This window comes from Solanum lycopersicum, chromosome 4 (genome assembly GCF_036512215.1).
Source record: "Solanum lycopersicum chromosome 4, SLM_r2.1".
NCBI lineage: Eukaryota > Viridiplantae > Streptophyta > Magnoliopsida > Solanales > Solanaceae > Solanum > Solanum lycopersicum.
Genome location: NC_090803.1, coordinates 67,693,704 through 67,712,194, shown reverse-complemented (window position 1 = coordinate 67,712,194; position 18,491 = coordinate 67,693,704). Strand labels below are relative to the sequence as shown.

Sequence of the window (18,491 nt, the reverse complement as noted above, 5' to 3'; positions counted from 1 at the left end):
ACTCTGCTGGTTTCTTTTTATTTTTATACACTATGGTTGGTTTGGGTGAATAAGTGGTCCATAGGGGGGGATGTAACAGCGATGGTTACTTCAGTACCCCTAGTAGAGTCAGAAATGAGATAAATTAGCTGCATGATTTCTGAGCTAGATTGTTTCTACCCCTTTTTTCCCTTTTGGCTTTATTGAACAAAGCAAAGCGTTTTTGTACCCCTGGAATATCATGCCAGAGTTTTTGTTTTTGCTGGTTCATCTTGACATTATATGCCTGTTGTGAACTTGGGAAATCGAGTACTAACTTGGTTGGAATGAAAAGCAGCTCTAGATTCAAGGGCTGTCAACCTTTTGAGCTGGAATTTATTGTTTTTTCTTTTACAAGCAAGACAGTGAGCATGACTGGCGATGCGATGTAAGCCAGTTGGTTATGTTAGGGAATCTTTTTGATAGGCTACTTATCCAGAATGGAACCTTGCTTGATTTTGGTTTTCCATTGAGGGAACTGTGTTGCTGGCACTTCATTTGAAGGTCAGATAGTGGCTTTTCCTACTTACCACTTAAGGTGATTTGGTGTGAGGTTAAATGGTAACCTAGGGGTTCAAGTGAACTCAGTAGCTCCTGCACAAGCTCTCTATATGTATTACAGTTTCTCTAAATATTTGAATTTGGCCCCAATTATTATTGTATAAACTCAAGGACATTGTAGGAAACCCATAAGCTTAAAATCTTAAATTCGCCTCTGCAATGAGGTTAATGGTCCTTTGCACTAAGCTCATCCTTACTGTTACCATAGGAGCAGGAGAAGCTGATTAATACCCATTCTCACTGTAAGAGTGTGGCTTTGGGGCTTATCATTTTCTGTTGCTCTATGTATGCTTTGTTAAGTATGAAACCTTCACTCAAGGTATATTTTAAGTACAGTCCACATGTGATGATATTTTGAATTAGAATTGTAAAGCAGAATTAGATGGAATAGGCCTTGAGGGTACTTAGTACAATTGCAGTACAACTGAAATAAGGGTAGTACATTAGAGTACCCTACAAGAAGCATAAATATATATATGAGTTTGCATTTCCTAATGTTTATGGCCTATTCTATGTCAATGCATGGAGCATCAAATTTGTGGTAACTTTGCAGGTTAGTCCTCTCTTCATGTAAAGAACCCCATATCAAATAATGTATAGTCGTCTCCGTTTGATCTATAGGTCCAGAAGTTTGAATCGTAGGAGCAATCATTAGTGCTTACATTAGGATAGTAAAGCCTATAGATCACATCCCTTTCATCGTGTTAAAGGGTTTTTAGATTAATCGAGGGGAAAATGCAAGTAATAGATAAATTTACACTTATACTGTAGATATTTTTACTTACTAGTATGTACAAGTAAAGTTATATTTATATTTTGTATACGAGGGTTTATTTGTTTTGAAAATATCTTCTCTTGTGAGCTATGGTTAAGTTAATCGTGTCTCGTTCCATACCACACAATAATCGATAATCACATTAGTATTTTCCATTAACATAACTAAGCTTCTTTTAACTATAGATATATAATTCAAGTCGAAAACGCATCTTAAACCTATCATAAATTACATGTCTGCATCTTTCAAAGGGGAATTGTGACGAGCCACATAATGGAATATCTACGTATTGAAATTTCTATGTATTCTACTAGTTTAAACTTTTTGTACATTCAATATAATTGTAGCCCTTCAATTTCCATCTTTAGATAAACATATACACGTCATAGGATATATAATCCATATCAACCAATAGCATTGTTTCACAGCAGATAACTGTCCATCCTCTCATCAAAGTGTACACCACTCATTTATACAAAGAATCAACCTCTTCCTTCGTTACTCTATCTACAACCTCACATATTAAAACCCCATCAACTCCTACTCCCCTTTTCTTGATTCCAAATTTTCAATCACAAAAGCAACAACAAGAAGCATATTAATAAACAATGGCCACTGTTACCTCTGCTGCTGTTGCTATTCCATCTTTCACTGGCCTTAAGGCTGGTGCTTCATCATCTTCCAGAGTTAGCACCGGTGCATCCGCTAAGGTGGCAGCTGCCCCAGTTGCCAGATTGACTGTGAAGGCGTCTTTGAAAGATGTCGGTGCTGTGGTTGCTGCCACCGCTGTTAGCGCGATGCTTGCTAGCAATGCCATGGCACTTGAAGTGTTGCTTGGTGGTGATGATGGGAGTCTAGCTTTTATTCCTGGGAACTTCAGCGTTAGTGCTGGTGAGAAAATTACATTCAAGAACAATGCAGGGTTCCCACACAACGTCGTATTTGATGAAGATGAAATCCCAGCTGGTGTGGATGCTAGTAAGATTTCCATGTCTGAAGAGGATCTTCTGAATGCAGCAGGAGAGACATACAGTGTCACTTTGAGTGAGAAAGGAACTTACACTTTCTACTGTGCACCTCACCAGGGAGCTGGAATGGTTGGCAAAGTTACTGTCAACTAATTTTTTTCACACCTCTGTTTTGTAAAAGTTGATTTGAGTTCCCATCAATTTCAACATTTTCCTTTTAGTATTGCCCTTCTCTTTTTGAGGTGTAATGAAAACTCAGGAAATTAAAGTTGCATATGTATCCATGTAATGTCATTTTGTGATTAATACCAGCTTTTTTGGACTGTAATGTTGCTTTTGTAACATCAAAAAGTTCAACCTTCCTCCTGATGGTAAAATAACATACCCGTTTCAGTTGCTTAAACTCTTCAAAAATGTTGTCAATCATCCATAAGTAGAGCGTTTTTGGAGAATCCGAGCAACATAGTATCTCCTGACCTTTATGGACTTATCCGTATTCACAGCAATGAAACTAAAGAATAAAAATATAATTCTCATAGTAGAAAGGGATATAGATAACCGCAAATGGCCGAAAATTTTCACTCTGCATCTGTTGAAATTACCTTAAAGTTAACTGTACATTTGGAGAGATTCTTGAGATCATCATGAACAAGATATATATTACATTATTAGTATAACAAAGAATGGTATAACATTAGTAAACATGATGCGCAACTTCGACAGCAACCAAGATGATATATTTCTTGCTCACTGAGTTGGAATTCTGCTAGTTATTCTCACCAATTCTATACGAAATTGGTTTGATTTACAGGCATTACAAAACCGGAAGACGGGAAGAGTTATGTGGTTAAAGCATCAGGAAGATTGGTTCGAGCTCCTAGTATTTTACCACCAACATCAGGAAAATATTCATGACCAGGCAAGGAACTTACTTGCCCATCAGTACCTACTTGGACGGGATACTTGAGAAGATGACCTTGTAAAGGTTTGAATTCATGAGCTGTAAATCTTTTCCAGTTATCTTCAGCAACCTCATTTACATGCTTCACGCAGTTCAAACTTTCTGGCTTTGTGAAGATATCGTCTAACTTGCCCATGTGCTCTGCCCATAGAGACATTCTATAACCATATACCTGCAGCCAAAGGCGGATCAACGTGATTTCAACTTTTACGTGTTCAGAACGTAACATTTATTGCAGTGTTACTGATTTTTTTTACATCAATATCTATGTTCAATGTTGAAAATACTGAGTTCGGTTGAACCAATCAAATAGAAGATCTATCCGCCTCTACATTCAGCTGTAGTTGTTAATTTTAACCAGATATGTCAAGAAGATTCTTATGTAGACAGGGTAGCATGATCTAAAAAAATTTTCCTGCTACTTTTGATCAAAAACAAAAATGTTCTAGTTTGCTTTATTTGGGGAAGGAGATTCACGGACCTGGCCATGTGGATGTCTTTTCTTCATAGCCCAAGTGTGATGAGGTTGATACGCGCCCATAGCTATCTCTGTGTCTCTTGAACCAGCCATAGATCTTTGGTTAATATTGGCAGATCCTAAAATGACATACTCATCGTCCACTATCATCCCCTTGGCATGTACATATATCATAAACCGTCCAAATTTCTGTGAAGCTGAAATCTGATGGCAGTTTCATGGCAAAATTAGCCCTCATCATTATGTGTACTTACAAGTCTATCTATAACAACAACACAGATAGTTTTTGGTGAAGGTTGAGAGTCTGTTTTTTCGTAGATCCTCGGCTCAAGTAAGAAAAGGACATATACAGATATCTATAATGAGATAATGTCTAGGATTTCAAAAGATTCATACAACCATCTCTGAACCTTTTGTGATTTCTTTTGTAACAGCACGCCAATTTGGCGTACTTCTATTATGTTGAACATACAAAAGAAAAAAATAGATCCATTTACTACTAGGCTACTATTTGTTCTTCGGAAATATTTGAGAGACAGCTCCTATAACTGGTCAAATGTTGTTTAAGGTATTCTCTTGGTTTATAATGTATACAGAAGAGTTGATGGGTACTCAGCCGATGTCATGAAATGATCAAATTACAGAGAAATAAATTTAGATCCGTTCACGAGTTAGAATAGTTTTATTTCTTTTAATCTAGAAAACTAGCATAGATACTTGTACATACAGAGTATACAAAGTGACAAACATGTTTCTAATTTTACTTAAAAGATTGTCTCAGTGATCAGAAATTCACAATCAAGCACATACAGTTGGAGAAGTAGCCTAACTGAAGGAAAGAGGGTATCCTTGAGTATATTGAACCACTTCAATTCCAAAAAACATCAGATAGATTTTAAAGCATCGTTAAGCGAAAGGGTAACATGACAATTACTTGGCAGACATAATGAAAAAAAAGATTCCTACCAAATCGCCATTTGAAGCATAGTTAGACTTTGACTCTCCATGTAATTCTTCTCGATTACCCAGACAATAGAAGTTTAGATAGTCAGAAAGATGTACATCTTGAAGTTGAGAAGATTTTAGCTCTTGAGCAATGATTCCATACATCATTTTCATAGTTTGCCTCTGCAAGATAAACATGATAATGAGAATAGCAGCGTAGGATATAGTCTCTTAGGAACTAAGAACAATCTTCGATCGTTTCTGGAATCAAACTACAACAAACTCAATAAATTAAACGGAGTAAAACTGAAGTCCAAGAAGTGTAATGGAATTGTCAGTACCCTTCAGCAAAGAAGAGGTCTTTACTATATTCTCTTTCGGAAATGGCAACAGAACTAAGAAAGTGTTCATTACATCCAAAAGAGAAGAGAAAACAGAGAAACAAGTAAAAGAGGAGGAGCACCAAACTAAAAGGAGGACTTATACAGGTAGATATATACTCAATTATTCAATTATCCACCAAACTAATTAGATTATCACGTTTGGCTCACTTATCCCCGTGTTAGGGGCAAGAATTACCAAATCATGCACTGGTGATCCGAAAAGTTGGACACTGTATATCACTCTTTCAGTCGATCAAGTTAAATCACATTCTTATTTTATTGATTAAAACAGTCAAGCAGACAAATCATACAATGCTGACATTTAAAGAATAGTATGCTGCATAACCTGCCAATACAGAATTTCTTGCACTGAGGCAGAAGTGGGGACTCCCTCGGGCCACATTGGAATGACAATATAAACAGCAAACCGCTCTTTTGCCCGAATTTTGCTGGCTATTTTTAAAGCAAGCTCCATGGGAATTAAATTATCAGCACCTAAAGTATAAGCAAACACTGATCAGGGAACAAAAAACAATGGAGCCATAAAGAGTTGCACACAGAACCAAGGAAACCGCTCTTCACTGGCGTAGTCTAGGTGACCAAACAGCCTCATTAAGGTACGACTCCTTGAGTAGAGATGATTCATGTCTTTTCTAATATGATTCATGTTAATGGCCATGATTGGGTGAAAAAACAGTAGGCATACAATGATGAATTTCAGCTCAAAGTATGTCTTTAACACTTAATTTGGTTAAAACGACAGGAAAAAGAAGGGAACCAAAGTGGATTAGCATTGTTCACTTCAAAGAAAAAGGGTTATTCTCCATATTAAATATAAATGAAAGTACAAGAAAAAGTCTCAACTAATCCTCCGGTACCTCACCAGCACAAGTACCAACTAACTCTATCCACCAATGTGTAAACAAATGGGAAGAAATCACCTATCTTTTGATAAAGAAGGGGATTTGAATCATGAGTGTAATTTAACTATTTGTCATTAAAAGCACAATATTTCTCTCCAAAACTGAAGGCATCACAACTTCTGAAGTAGAAGAGTACCATGGCCTACAATTTACTTTATCCTGTTATTTATTCATGATTAAACAAGGTAAATGATCCTTCCGATCCATGTTAATCACCTTCCACCTATCCTCCTCTTTAACCCAACCAAACATAAAATGAGCAAGAACTCCATTAGTTAGAGACATTGGATTTGTATCATATCTCATGGCAGTTACGGTTCTTACTTTCCTTTGACAATCCAAAAGCACAGAAGAAGACAAATGATGCTAAATAAGATTAGGAACAACAATCATTCCGAATAAAGATGATAAACCTGCTTCTTTGTATGAAGGCCAAGCGTATGATGACCCAAGGAAATATTGATTTTCAATATAGATAAAATGTTGTGCCTGTCTAATTGCTTGAATATATGCCATCTGGATACTTCTATCAATCACCAAATTTTTTGCACAGACAAGGTTCTGCAATGAAAAATGTCAAGGACCTTTTAGAAAGTTTAAAAAATTTCAAAACAAACGTTATATAAAGATGGCATGTGATGCACCTGTGATTCTGCCAAAAGAACATCTTTTGGGAATCCTTTCAAAGACCCTGAATCAATAGATCGAAAGACCTGTAAGCATTCAAACAACATAGTGTTAGCTTTAACTTAGTTAAACCTAATCAATGACTCAATATTTTACGTTGTGAAGAAAAAAGTTAGTTCCTGTGAACCTGAACATGCCAGTTTTCAGGATCTTCTTCCTTGGAAACCCACAAAGATTGGTCATCATTTGGAACAGAAGAGGAAGGGCTTGTAATCCAAGAAATTCTTTCTATTTTGATCAAAGCATCGTCATGCCAATGAGATATCTTTTTCAAACGTCTTCCAAACTCTGACCATTTTGTGGCTTTTCTCCATCGCTGCTCAAAGTTTGTGAGTACATCATATGCGGCAGGTCCTTCAATCTTGCAATGCAAGTCATGCCATGGCTGTCTCGGTGCCTTGGTTCCTGTCTATAAAAAAGACAAAATTATATCTTTGCCAGGAAAATCCCAAAACATCACTCGGGGATAAAAAACATGATACCGGGTCAATAAATGAAGGTCGGATAGAGAGGAACAACATTAGTTCAGAGAGAAAGTGTGTCATCATTTTTTTAGGCTTGCAAGAGAAAAAGATAACTGAAAACTAAAATATCAACTGCTTAAAAAAACAGATTTTTTGAATTGCCTATATGTAATATTTTGGCAGGTTGAGATTACTAAAAGAATGTACCGCTCAGGTGTTATATATTTCCCATCACAGAGGTCTACAATGAAAAATACTCACACTAAATGTTGGATTATGAAAATCATCCTTGAAGACTGTGTCAAGATCACGGAATAATCTATGCTCAGGTGTATCATAACGGCCGTCACAGAGGTCTAGACCGCCAAGGAAAGCTGAAACCTTTCGGTTATTGCCACTGGCTTGTGTGTCCACAATCACACACTTCTGATGGTGCGTATAAAGTGTTCCCACCACCTGGATATTATATAAACAGAAATGTAAGTTATCTGGATGGTTTAAATGAAAAGGAACTTGTATAGTTTGTCAGGTCTTTGGAGGGAGCGATCTTATGCAAGATCGTAGGACACAAGTATTTTCACAGAAATAATGTAAAATGCATACACAAGCACATCTTACAAGTGATTGATATATAGGCTGAATATTTATGCCTATGCTTTTCTCCGTCACATTTTAAAGTAAACTTTTGACAAAGTTAAATTACTTTTTCCATGTAGGTCTCTCAACATCTCCTATCTCAGATAAGGAATGAAAATTTTCTTATTGTAGGTCTTTAATATGATAATTAAAATGGCAAACAGATACCATGGACAAAGAGGAAGCAGTTTGCCACAAAGATCAAGAATTTTGAGTTTTCAGGCTTGAAAATTGTCCCTTGAACTTAAAAGCCAGAAATCATCCATAATCAGACTATCATCTACTCGAGTCAAACAAAATATTGGTATGGTGTGAAGCATGCCTGTTGCTTGAAAATGCTTAGCTTACTGCTCGCATAACGAGGTGCCAGCACACAGTTGACGGATGAGTGCTTAAAAAATTTCCGAGTTTCTTCATCATGAGTTTGCATCACTCCATCCTGCACAATTTGGTGCTTATTGAATCAGAAGTACAGTATCAAAATACTATCAACTACACGAAAATTGCCAAAAGAATAATATATGCAATTAAGTTAACATCTTACACAACTAATTCAAATATTAAGAAAAGCAAGGCATAGTAGATGCACAGGGGTAAACTACATGAAAGGCTACAGAGCCCCACAGTCTGAGATTCAGTTATGGCCCTTGAAAGGCCCCATTCAGTTGCCTTACATCATTCTTCAAAGTATATATTCTTGAGAAGGCTTTTAAAAACTTTTTTTTGAAACAAGCACCAGTAATCTTCTAGCTATAAAAGATTCTACCTTTACAATCCACTCATTCCCTGAGGTAGACTACCACCTAACAAACTTCAAACACAGTTTGACCGATCAAATTAAGCCGGTACTGCACACATAAACAGGAAAGCTCAACAAAATGGTTATTGGGGTCTCTTACAGAATAAGCTATGGGGATAGACTTAACAAGAGCTTTAAATGCGCTCAAGGGAGGTGTCCAGTAATACCATCAACTTCCAAAAGTGCATGAGGGTAACAAGTGTCCTCCATAGAACAATTCTTGTTGAAGGCATAAAGGTAGTGCCAAAAACATCGAAAAGTGTAAGCTTAAGGAATATCAGGCCCTCCAGCGAATGAAGCCAAGCACCTATAGAGTTGCTACTTCTTCATGAACTCACATTACACAAGCAGATAATAGGCAAAAAGGACCATCATTACCATAAGATCTAGCTAGTGATGCCTCAATCTTCAAAAGCCACTAGATCTTTGACCTATATCATAGTCCATTACTCCATTAACAACTTCCAAAATATGGAATCACGGTATTTCCCTCTTTTTCCGGTTGGTTTAAAAAGCAAGAATAAAGTTATCGGTTTGTACTTATGCAGAGCCCTGGACCTAGCATAGTTATCAGCTGCAATGAAAGAATTCACTGTTCATCCATAATACCAAGAAAAGAGCCAGAATTTTTAACTTTCCATGTTAGGAGAGAAAAGATACAACCTAGAAAAACATTTCCTAAAATGAACAGGAACAAAGATTCAAAAAGGGAAAAGGGTGAGAGAGAATTACTTCACTGTACAATCTACATGATCCCAACATACATGTAAAGTTCCAAAAAGGAAAAGTAGATTATTATAATGTGCCTCACCAACTAGTCAAATGCTATATAATACCAAGTTTCACAATCTATTAATCAAATTGAAAATCATTCACCATAAAATTATCCACGAAGGCACAAATATCATACCGTTTGAATGAAGAACTTGCTGTGAGAAGTTTTATCATCCCAAACCAACAGCAATACCCTCACACCTTCCTCCGATTTGTACTTAAGCAACTCTCCAAGTGTCAAATCTCCGCCGCTCGGCAACGGCTTACTTGGCTCCCTAACCAGCTTCACCTTGTGAAAAATTGACCACCCTACCACGTACACCAAATGATGTGCCTCCAATATCGCATGACATATATCTTCCCAACACTTGCTATGCTCAAATATCTTATCATCATCCAATTTAATCTCCGGCAACATCCCGTCAGGCACGTGAGCGTCCTGATACAGAGTAACAGATCCTCCGTGCCTCACCGGGAAATAACTCGCTTTCAGGCCAAAATCTTCTGATATACCGCCGTTATAAGACGGATTACCATCACAATGTATGAATCTCATTTGCAGCCGAATTGCACAATCAGGCTTTGGAGGTTTTCCATAAGGTCCAATTATAGGAAACCAATCATCAATTAGCTCACCGGACTTGATCTTCTCAGCCAGCACGGTAGCAACTCCGATATAATCCGCACCGAATACATCATTATCCTTAACCAGAAACTCTACAACCGAAACCGGATGAGCAAGCGGGATTTTAAAATGCTCGTTCCAAACAGGATCCTGACAATTCGATATCACGCGCGTACGCGCCACAGTAGCGCCGGTTAAGCAAACCGTCACATACGGATCACTGGTGATGATTTTCCGGCGATGACCTTTCCTTCTCCGGCGAGTAAACGGTTTCCGGCAGATATCTAAAGCTGTAAAGCATCGACTGAGACGTTCGGTTACTAAATCCATGTTAGGTAACCTTCGAGCTTCTATAATCTTCAAATCAAAGTCTCCATGAAGATATACCACATTTTCACAATTCTCATCCGCCATTGATATATAATATATATATATATATATATATATATATATATATATACACACACACAAATTTACACACACAAAACAAAAACGATCCTTGAGGCAATGTGATATATAAAAAGTTGAAGGTGAATCGTGTAACCGCCAGCTATGGCGGAGTGGTTAACCGACGGGAAGGGGGGAAAATGAACAAAAATTGGTGTCTCCGCCGTAGCCAACGGTGGTGGAAAAAAGTAGAAAGGTGGTGGTTAGAAGAAACAGAAAATCAGCAAATTAATACATTTGTGTGAGAATTGGAGCACACGTTCGATGCGTTGGACTTTGAAGTTTACAATAAATAGTTTTACACGTGGCTATTTTCCGTGTTAAATGCTAAGTTTTGGTCAAATTGCCCCCAAAATTCTTATTTTTGTTTGGAATGAGTAAATTTCAAAAAATGTCTTTTACTAAATATTTCTTCTATCTATTTTATTCATCGTGTTTATGTAATTGATCTTATATAATGGATAGGATGCATATCAATAGAAAAGATCATTTTAATTATCGTATTTATGTAATTGATCTAATAAATTAGTTAGGATGCCTATTAAAATTAGAAAAGATGAAAACGTCTAATTTTTAGTTTCTTATATTTTAATTATCGTATTTATGTAATTGAGCTAAAATAATGGATAAGATGTTAATAAAAAAATGAATACGTCTAATTCAAAGTTTCTCGCAATTTTAATATAGTAAATTGCTACTTAAAGAATCGAAAAGATATAATAAATTGATAATTGTTATCTTTATCCCTAATCAAATAAACATGAAGAAAAAAAAAAGATAATATTAATAAAATCAAGAATAATTAAATTCTTTTATTTAATGTTTTCCTAAAATGTGAAAAAAAATATGATAAAATAAAATGGACGATGGGGAATAAATAAACCAATAGATTTCGGAAGTTTGCATTTATGCGTTTACTTTTGTTATGCTTTTCGCAAGGTCTATATTTACCATGGCCATATCAAAACAAATTATAGAACACAAGCAAATTTTTTGAGACAAATTATTTTTTTTTAAATTATATTCTCTCCGTTCAGAAATATTTATTATGTTGCGTTTATCAAAAAGTTAATTTGACTAAATTTTAAAATTAAATTAAATCACATTAATTTAATATTTTAAACAAAAAAATTAGATATTTCAAAACTATATGAAAAATATTATAAATTATAATTTAATTGTATATTAATATGATGGAAAAATGCATCTTAAAATGTTAGTCAAAGTTTTTATTGTTTGACTCTAAAAATAAAAATCATGATAAACAATACCGGACGGAGGGAGTATATCAATGTTCAATTTTGGAATGTTTTTAAATATGTTTAGACAAATTAATGTTTCTTTAATTATTATTAGTGTTAATTTTTGAGTAATAGTATCACATAATTAATGTTTCTTAAATTACTATATAATTCTGTCACGAATTTAAAATATATATGTTATTTGATTCTCTGTGGTTCCAACAAAACAGCAACAATGTTTTCTTATTTTTTTCAGTTCCAAGATAAATTGTTTTTGAATGTTGTGCACAAATTAACTCATGTGATCAATCGGCTAATTGTCATTACTTAATTTATAAATTAAGCAAGTTAATCCTCGCAAGTCACGAAACAACCAGAACAAAGAGTTTAATATATTTTTTTTAAATGTCGTAAATTTTAAAATAACGATAAAATTATTTATATATAATCTATAAATTACGAATTTAAATTATATATAATCTATAAATTACGAATTTAAATCGTAAAAACAGTTATTAACTTTGAATAATTTATATCACACTCTTCCAAGTGCGCTCTTTTCTATCGATGATGGTGGGATACTTGCTTTGCCTTTTTTTTTTTTGGTTATTTGTTTCTTTAGGCAGTAATTTCTATTTGTTAACAAATGAGTATTTATTCATAATTTTGTAACTCGTTATGGGTTGAACTCAATCTTTTACCAAACAAAACCTCATATCATCAACTAAAAAAAGAAGAAGTTCACATAGTTCAAAATACAAAAGTTTAATTATTTAATTGATTAGACTATGTCCGCCTTAGAATAATTAAAAACGATTTTCTTCCTTCTCTTGATCCCTACTCACCTTCCATAGAGCCGAGTCAATGAATTTTTATATATCTATGTCACTTTATAAGGCCCCATTTCATTGAATTCACTATTAATGGTAGAATTTTTAGTTACGTGGTACCACATTCATTTTTATATCGATATTAATTAAGTCTATCGCCTGCCTAGTATACATGAATGGAATCACATTTTTCAGAAAAGAACAATTACACCAACTCACTAAATACTATACTTCATTAATTCCTACAAATAGAGTATTCAAATAAAAGAAATTATCGAAGATGTTAATGAAAAATAAAGAAATAATAAATAGTATTATCAAGTTTAAGGAAACATGTTCCATTCAAAGATATTCCATCACATTCATGATGATGATTTGATAAATTACAATATTTCATGAAAAAAACAATGTACTAGTGGATCTACTTGGATTATCATACATTTCTACACATTCTTAATATCCTATTAGGAAGAGCCTCAAGTAACTAAAATTTTGGCTTCAAATTGGAATAAATTTGTAATAAAGTACTAATTGCATGAGACTATATACAATCAATTTACTCCAATTGCTTGGCTATGGCTATGCTAAGTTTGAATCATTTACACTCCAATTGGTTACATTATTATCAGGCTTTATCATAAGACTCTGAATGAAGGCTAGCATCTGCAATATAATTGAATCATATTATATAAGTAATTGCAACAAAAATAAAATTGAATTATGAATTATGAGAAAGTGCTTACTGATCCAAATGCAGCACAAGCTAAACCGAATCCCGGGTAATGGAACGGGGCGTTTTGCGATAGAAATAAAGCTGAAAATGAAACGATATCATCAGATTAAGTTGACCTAAGTTCGAAAAATGTAAAAAACAGAGAATTGACAGAACAAAAGAAAGAGGGCTTATTTAGTTACCTGTTAAAGGACTAAAAATTAGTGGTGAAACTACACTTGCAAATGAACATATGCCTGTGATGCATCCCTGGACTTTTCCCTAAAAACGAAAAAGTTAAAAGTAAAATTACTTGTTGTCAGTGGCGGCTCAATAAAATTAGTGGCTTAAAGTTAAACCCGAACAAACTAAGTAGTGATTGTTGGATATGTACCTGCTCATTTGGCCCAATTTGTTTTGACGCAATGCTCTTTAACTGTAATTAGTATAAACCCTTGTCAATTTTTGATGTTTATAACTAATGAACAGGAGATGGATTAATTTGAAATGAACTTACACATGGCATTGCAAAAATAGACAACATTGAGATCATAGCACTTGCATAAGGGACCTGCATGAATTTTACTTGTTAGAAGCACCTCAACTCATATAAAAACCAATGGAGCATGAAGGGGGGAGAAAGTCATGTTGCTCGGATTCTTTAAAAATGTTATAACACTCGTGTTAGTTTCTTCGAAAATGAAGAATCTGACATGAGTGCGACTGTGTTTTTAAAGAAACCGAACAACATAGTGTTGTAAGAGGGGAGGGACCTACCCAGGAGGACCAAGCAATGCTGTAAAGCAACATCTGCAATTGGATTTGGAGACAACATCAATAAAACAAAGTTTTTGAATTGCTTCAAAAAATATACACGCCCTCTGTTTCAATCTGTTTGTCTTACTTCCTTTTTTAACAACTTTAATTCTACCTGACATGTTTAAGATGACTAGATTCAAAAGTCTTGTTTACTTGCTCAAATTCTGTGTCAAGTCAAAACTAGACAAATAAATTGAAACGAAGGGGCTATGTAGTTAAGTATATATAGATAAATTGTTTTGTACATGAAGACAACTGAAGAAGAGGCCAATAGAAAGCAACTTCTCTTCTCCAAAAGCAGGAGCTAATATGGGCATGAGAAGTAGCTGCAATAGCACAAAAAGAAATCAGAATATTTTTAAAACCAATTAAACTTCAGAAAAAAATGAATATATACAAATTAAAAAAATTAAATCAAGTTAATTACCTGTGATATGGATCCTGCTATCCCAGAAATTATCAACAAATCAGCAAATTGAATTTTGTTAAAGTGAAATTGTGCCTTCAAGAAAAACTGCAGAGATTTTTAAGTTCAATAATCCATATATAAAGAACGTCAATGTTCAATGACATGTATCTATGTTTAGAGACTTTATTCATTTTAAAACGTCAACATATAAAATGAAACGAAAGAAGTATCATATGATACGATATTAAACTTACAAGTAAAGAAGCTTCAAGGCCAACTTGTGCAACATTGGCAAAGAATGTAACAATAGCTGCATGTAAAAATGTCGAGCTGCAAAGTCCATTCAAAATGACTATAAATTTCAAATACTGAATTCGACTCTGATCGATTGATTAAAAAAAAACAAGTCTTAACCAAACCTGGTCTTTAACAAACAGAGCATATCACTGAATGAAGGCAATGTCTTGAAAAATTGGAATCCTTTCTTTGGAGCTTTTTCCAATAAACAACTAGTCTCTGATATTTTCGAGCAAATGTTACCATTCGTTATCGATTCAGGGAGGAACATTTTCATGTATACTAAAGCTATCACTGCCATTGCTGCAGCAACCTACACACATGTAATAATCGATTCAACAACAATTAAACGGTCAGTATATATAACTTAAATCATACTAGTTGAAAATATCGCGTACTTGGAAAGTGGAAGCAGTGGATAAGAAGCGAGCGGAGAGGTTTCCACAGACAAAAGCAGAGGAAGCAATTCCAGAGAGGACTCCAAAAACAGAGGCACGACGACTTTCTGGAACATTATCAGCCTGAAATGAACAAAAAATCGCGTAATTTTATTATATTAAACTACTACTATTTGATCTTTAAAAAAAAAAATCCGATAACAAAATTCATGTTTTAAAGTGTGAGAATTACCACATAGGCAAAAGCAAGACACTGAACACTTCCTTCACAAATCATGGCAATGAGTGTTCTTAGCACGTAGTAAGCATAGAAATAGTATTTTGTCCTGCTATATGCCAGTATGGCTAGTGGCCATTTCAATAATAAGTCGTTCGTTAGTACATATAATTTAAACTCTGTACTTTAACGCTCGATTTGAAAAAAATTTAGGAAATATAATAATTAGATTAGGTTATATTGAATAAGAAAATGTAGAGATTACCTAAAGGGAAGATGGAAAGAGTCATAGGAAGAGTAAGCATTACTTTTCTCCCATATGTGTCTGATAAGTTCCCCAATACTGGCATCATCACCAATGATCCCAAACCTACTATCTGAAATGTTGTGAAAAAAACCATGCCCCAAAATATTCGTTAGAGGTCTCGAATTCAAATTCTGAAAACATGTCTTTTTTCATTCCAATTTATATGAAAGTGTGGCTAAACATAGAGTTTACAAGGAAAAAGAATTGTTTTAGAAATTTGTAATATAGAACAAATCACAAAAATTTATGTTTACTACAAAATAATTTCATTAATAGTAAGATAAGAAGTTTGAAGCTATATTGCTACTATTAGTTATATACTTTCTTTGTCATGCGAAACTTTTATTTTTGAAAGTCAAACGACTTAAGTTTAATCAGAAATTTACGTAAAATTATATATTTGTAAATGACGGAAAAAGTATTGTAGGGGATAATGACAATTTAAAATAATTAAAAGATATATAAAATATTTACAGTAAAAAATAAACTTATTTGAATTTCGAAATTCAAAAACTACCATGTAAATTAAAACTGAGGCGATAAAAGATAACTCATTCTTTATTTTAGCTAACTAAAAAGATAAAGTTTTACTGGACAAATAATAACATGAGATATCAGATCAAAAAAGTTAAAAAGGAAGTTTCTGAAAGAGCCAATGAAGAAGAAACTTCTTATACAAAAAAAAATAAAATAGACCATATACGGTATTTAACTTTTTTCTTAAATGAAACTTCCTATTATGAACCGGTCCATAAATGTACTAATATATATGATCCATATTGTTATTAGGATGGATACAATTTCTCCATTTTTAATCGAAAATTTAGGTTTAATTTTTTGATTAAAAAATATTAAAGAATATTTGTTCAAAAATATATCTTACACGTGAATTAATCAGAACTCAATCAAAGTTTTAATCACCTAATGGAAAAGAAGAAATATTTCATCATCGTACTAAGATTCTTTATCTAGCTATCAAATTAAAAGCATTCACTTTACCCTACTATATATATTAGTACATTTCATTTAGAGTTCAACTTTTTTGTACCAATAATGAAACAAATTTAATGTTCTATTAGCAAAAAGGTATATTTAAGAAATAATCAGGAAAAATAAAATCGATATAATCTGTTACGACATGTTAAATTATATCAATAGTATACAAATATCTTATATAATAGATTTGTAAAAGTTCAAACATTAAGTCCTTATATTTTTGTATTTTTTTCCCCTCAAATTTTTGTGGTGAAACCTACCATCAAACTTAATAGAAACTCTAAAGAGATAGCTTTGATTGTAAGATAAGCAATGAATAAATATTATTGATTATTTTATAGAGATGTATATTACTTAATCATAAAAACATATTTTTATTAAAAAAGTATATGTATGATATATGTTCTACTTTTATTAATTTGATACAAATATTCAATGTAAATAATTTTTACGGTACTCAAAAAAATCTTAAAAGTGATTCCCTATGTATAAGTAGAAAAAGTAGATAGTAACAGCCACAACTCACATGGATGATAAAAGCAAATTAGTTGCTACTTTTTTTTTTTCTTGAAATGGTTATACGTATTAGTATGATTGTAACTCCACAAATTAAAGTAACGTTAATAAAAGGAAAAGCATATTAAAAAAAACTTTTCTTTTTTTTCTTTAGACTAATTCAACTGATCTTAATTCACATCGAATGAGAAAACACTTTGTATTAAGAAATTATCAATATACAAACTCAAAATCTCATATTATAGTTAAGTTTAACAGAATTTCAACTATTTTACATAATCGTATAGTCATATACAATAACATAATTAAGTGAATTATATAGTGAATTTTCTTGAATTCCTCAATAAGAATCCTGACTTCGTTACTGATAACAACAGTTATATCAAATACAAATAAGTTCAAAACGATGAATCAGATTGTTAGAGAGGATGAAAGATTACCGCTTGTTGAACTCCGGTGAGGTAAATAGCTAGTGAGCATTCATCTTGGCCTGGACAAATGGCTGATAATGTAATATCAGTCATAGGTGGAATCACCATGAATGTGGAGAAGCAACTCAAAAATACTGTCATGAATAAGTGACTCAAACCACAACATTTCTCCATTGCTTTAACTTATTTTTCTCTTTCAAAATCCCAAAAACACACACTGAATTTAAAGAAAATGAAAAGAGCAAAAAGACAATCTTATAAAAAGTAGTAAAAGAAACTAAGACAGCACATCATAGGAGAAATATTGTCTCTACTATGTTTCTTCTAAGTTAATGTCTTTTTTTTTTTATTTTTTGCATGACAATTTGATAAATTATATTTACTCTAGCTAGCAAAAGTATTTATGCAGTTTAAAGTAAAAGGAAATGAGGAAAAAAAAGATATTTTATTATATTAAAATAAAAGATAAAAGCATGTAAAAACAGAGGGGAAAAAAAAGAAAAAGTGGTTGTAATATTTGGTTTAAGGGGGGAATATAATGGAACATTAATAATATATACAAAGAGGAGTCATATAAGTCAAAAGCGTAATGAAAGTGCGACGATGAAATGATGCGTAGCTTGCAAGAGAAACATATGGTAAAAAGCGAAAAATTCACGCGTCAGATTCTTTTTTTTTTACTAAAATTTACTAATGAGGTTTGAAAATAAAAATACAATATTTGAGATTTGACCTCGAACGTAAATTTTAAATTCACTCAATCACTAAATCAATCTGTAATTTCAGATTGAAGAGGTATATATATATATATATATAGATAGATAGATAGATAGATAGATAGATAAAAAGAGAGATTAATCTTTCGAATATCGTT

The 18,491-nt window shown here is 33.3% G+C and overlaps 3 protein-coding genes across 3 annotated transcripts; 1 reads left to right on the top strand and 2 right to left on the bottom strand.

Annotated features, from left to right (window-relative positions):
• Positions 1 to 1,854: 1,854 nt before the first annotated feature.
• On the top strand, positions 1,855 to 2,691 carry PETE (plastocyanin, chloroplastic). The gene has a single exon (NM_001309263.1). The coding sequence runs from the start codon at positions 1,963 to 1,965 to the stop codon at positions 2,473 to 2,475; it is 513 nt and encodes a 170-aa protein (NP_001296192.1). The 5' UTR covers positions 1,855 to 1,962; the 3' UTR covers positions 2,476 to 2,691.
• A 182-nt stretch (positions 2,692 to 2,873) lies between these two features.
• Positions 2,874 to 10,684, bottom strand: LOC101248969 (phospholipase D delta-like). Its single transcript, XM_004238347.5, has 10 exons — positions 9,509 to 10,684; positions 8,122 to 8,238; positions 7,425 to 7,619; positions 6,827 to 7,108; positions 6,657 to 6,725; positions 6,426 to 6,573; positions 5,436 to 5,584; positions 4,728 to 4,889; positions 3,765 to 3,965; positions 2,874 to 3,455 (listed from the first exon to the last, which is right to left on the bottom strand). Exons 1-10 carry the CDS (start codon positions 10,409 to 10,411, stop codon positions 3,162 to 3,164), a joined length of 2,520 nt encoding a protein of 839 aa, XP_004238395.1. The 5' UTR covers positions 10,412 to 10,684; the 3' UTR covers positions 2,874 to 3,161.
• Positions 10,685 to 12,802: 2,118 nt separating this feature from the next.
• LOC101248671 (uncharacterized) lies at positions 12,803 to 18,154 on the bottom strand. Its single transcript, XM_004238346.5, has 14 exons — positions 17,627 to 18,154; positions 15,633 to 15,744; positions 15,383 to 15,495; positions 15,151 to 15,273; positions 14,875 to 15,065; positions 14,710 to 14,785; positions 14,474 to 14,560; positions 14,292 to 14,372; positions 14,005 to 14,037; positions 13,745 to 13,798; positions 13,622 to 13,663; positions 13,431 to 13,509; positions 13,259 to 13,329; positions 12,803 to 13,178 (listed from the first exon to the last, which is right to left on the bottom strand). Exons 1-14 carry the CDS (start codon positions 17,789 to 17,791, stop codon positions 13,095 to 13,097), a joined length of 1,311 nt encoding a protein of 436 aa, XP_004238394.1. The 5' UTR covers positions 17,792 to 18,154; the 3' UTR covers positions 12,803 to 13,094.
• Positions 18,155 to 18,491: the final 337 nt, after the last annotated feature.

Excerpts from the sequence above, each read along its gene's own strand:
- LOC101248969 (XM_004238347.5), bottom strand. The coding sequence starts at position 10,411 with ATGGCGGATGAGAATTGTGAAAATGTGGTATATCTTCATGGAGACTTT. Across the intron at positions 7,620-8,121 it reads TAAGCATTTTCAAGCAACAG|GTGGTGGGAACACTTTATAC; the intron begins GCATGCTTCACA and ends TATAATATCCAG. Across the intron at positions 7,109-7,424 it reads TTCATAATCCAACATTTAGT|ACAGGAACCAAGGCACCGAG; the intron begins GTGAGTATTTTT and ends TCTTTTTTATAG.
- LOC101248671 (XM_004238346.5), bottom strand. The coding sequence starts at position 17,791 with ATGGAGAAATGTTGTGGTTTGAGTCACTTATTCATGACAGTATTTTTG. Across the intron at positions 15,066-15,150 it reads CCACTGCTTCCACTTTCCAA|GTTGCTGCAGCAATGGCAGT; the intron begins GTACGCGATATT and ends ACATGTGTGTAG. Across the intron at positions 13,664-13,744 it reads CTATTTTTGCAATGCCATGT|TTAAAGAGCATTGCGTCAAA; the intron begins GTAAGTTCATTT and ends TACTAATTACAG.
- PETE (NM_001309263.1), top strand. The coding sequence starts at position 1,963 with ATGGCCACTGTTACCTCTGCTGCTGTTGCTATTCCATCTTTCACTGGC.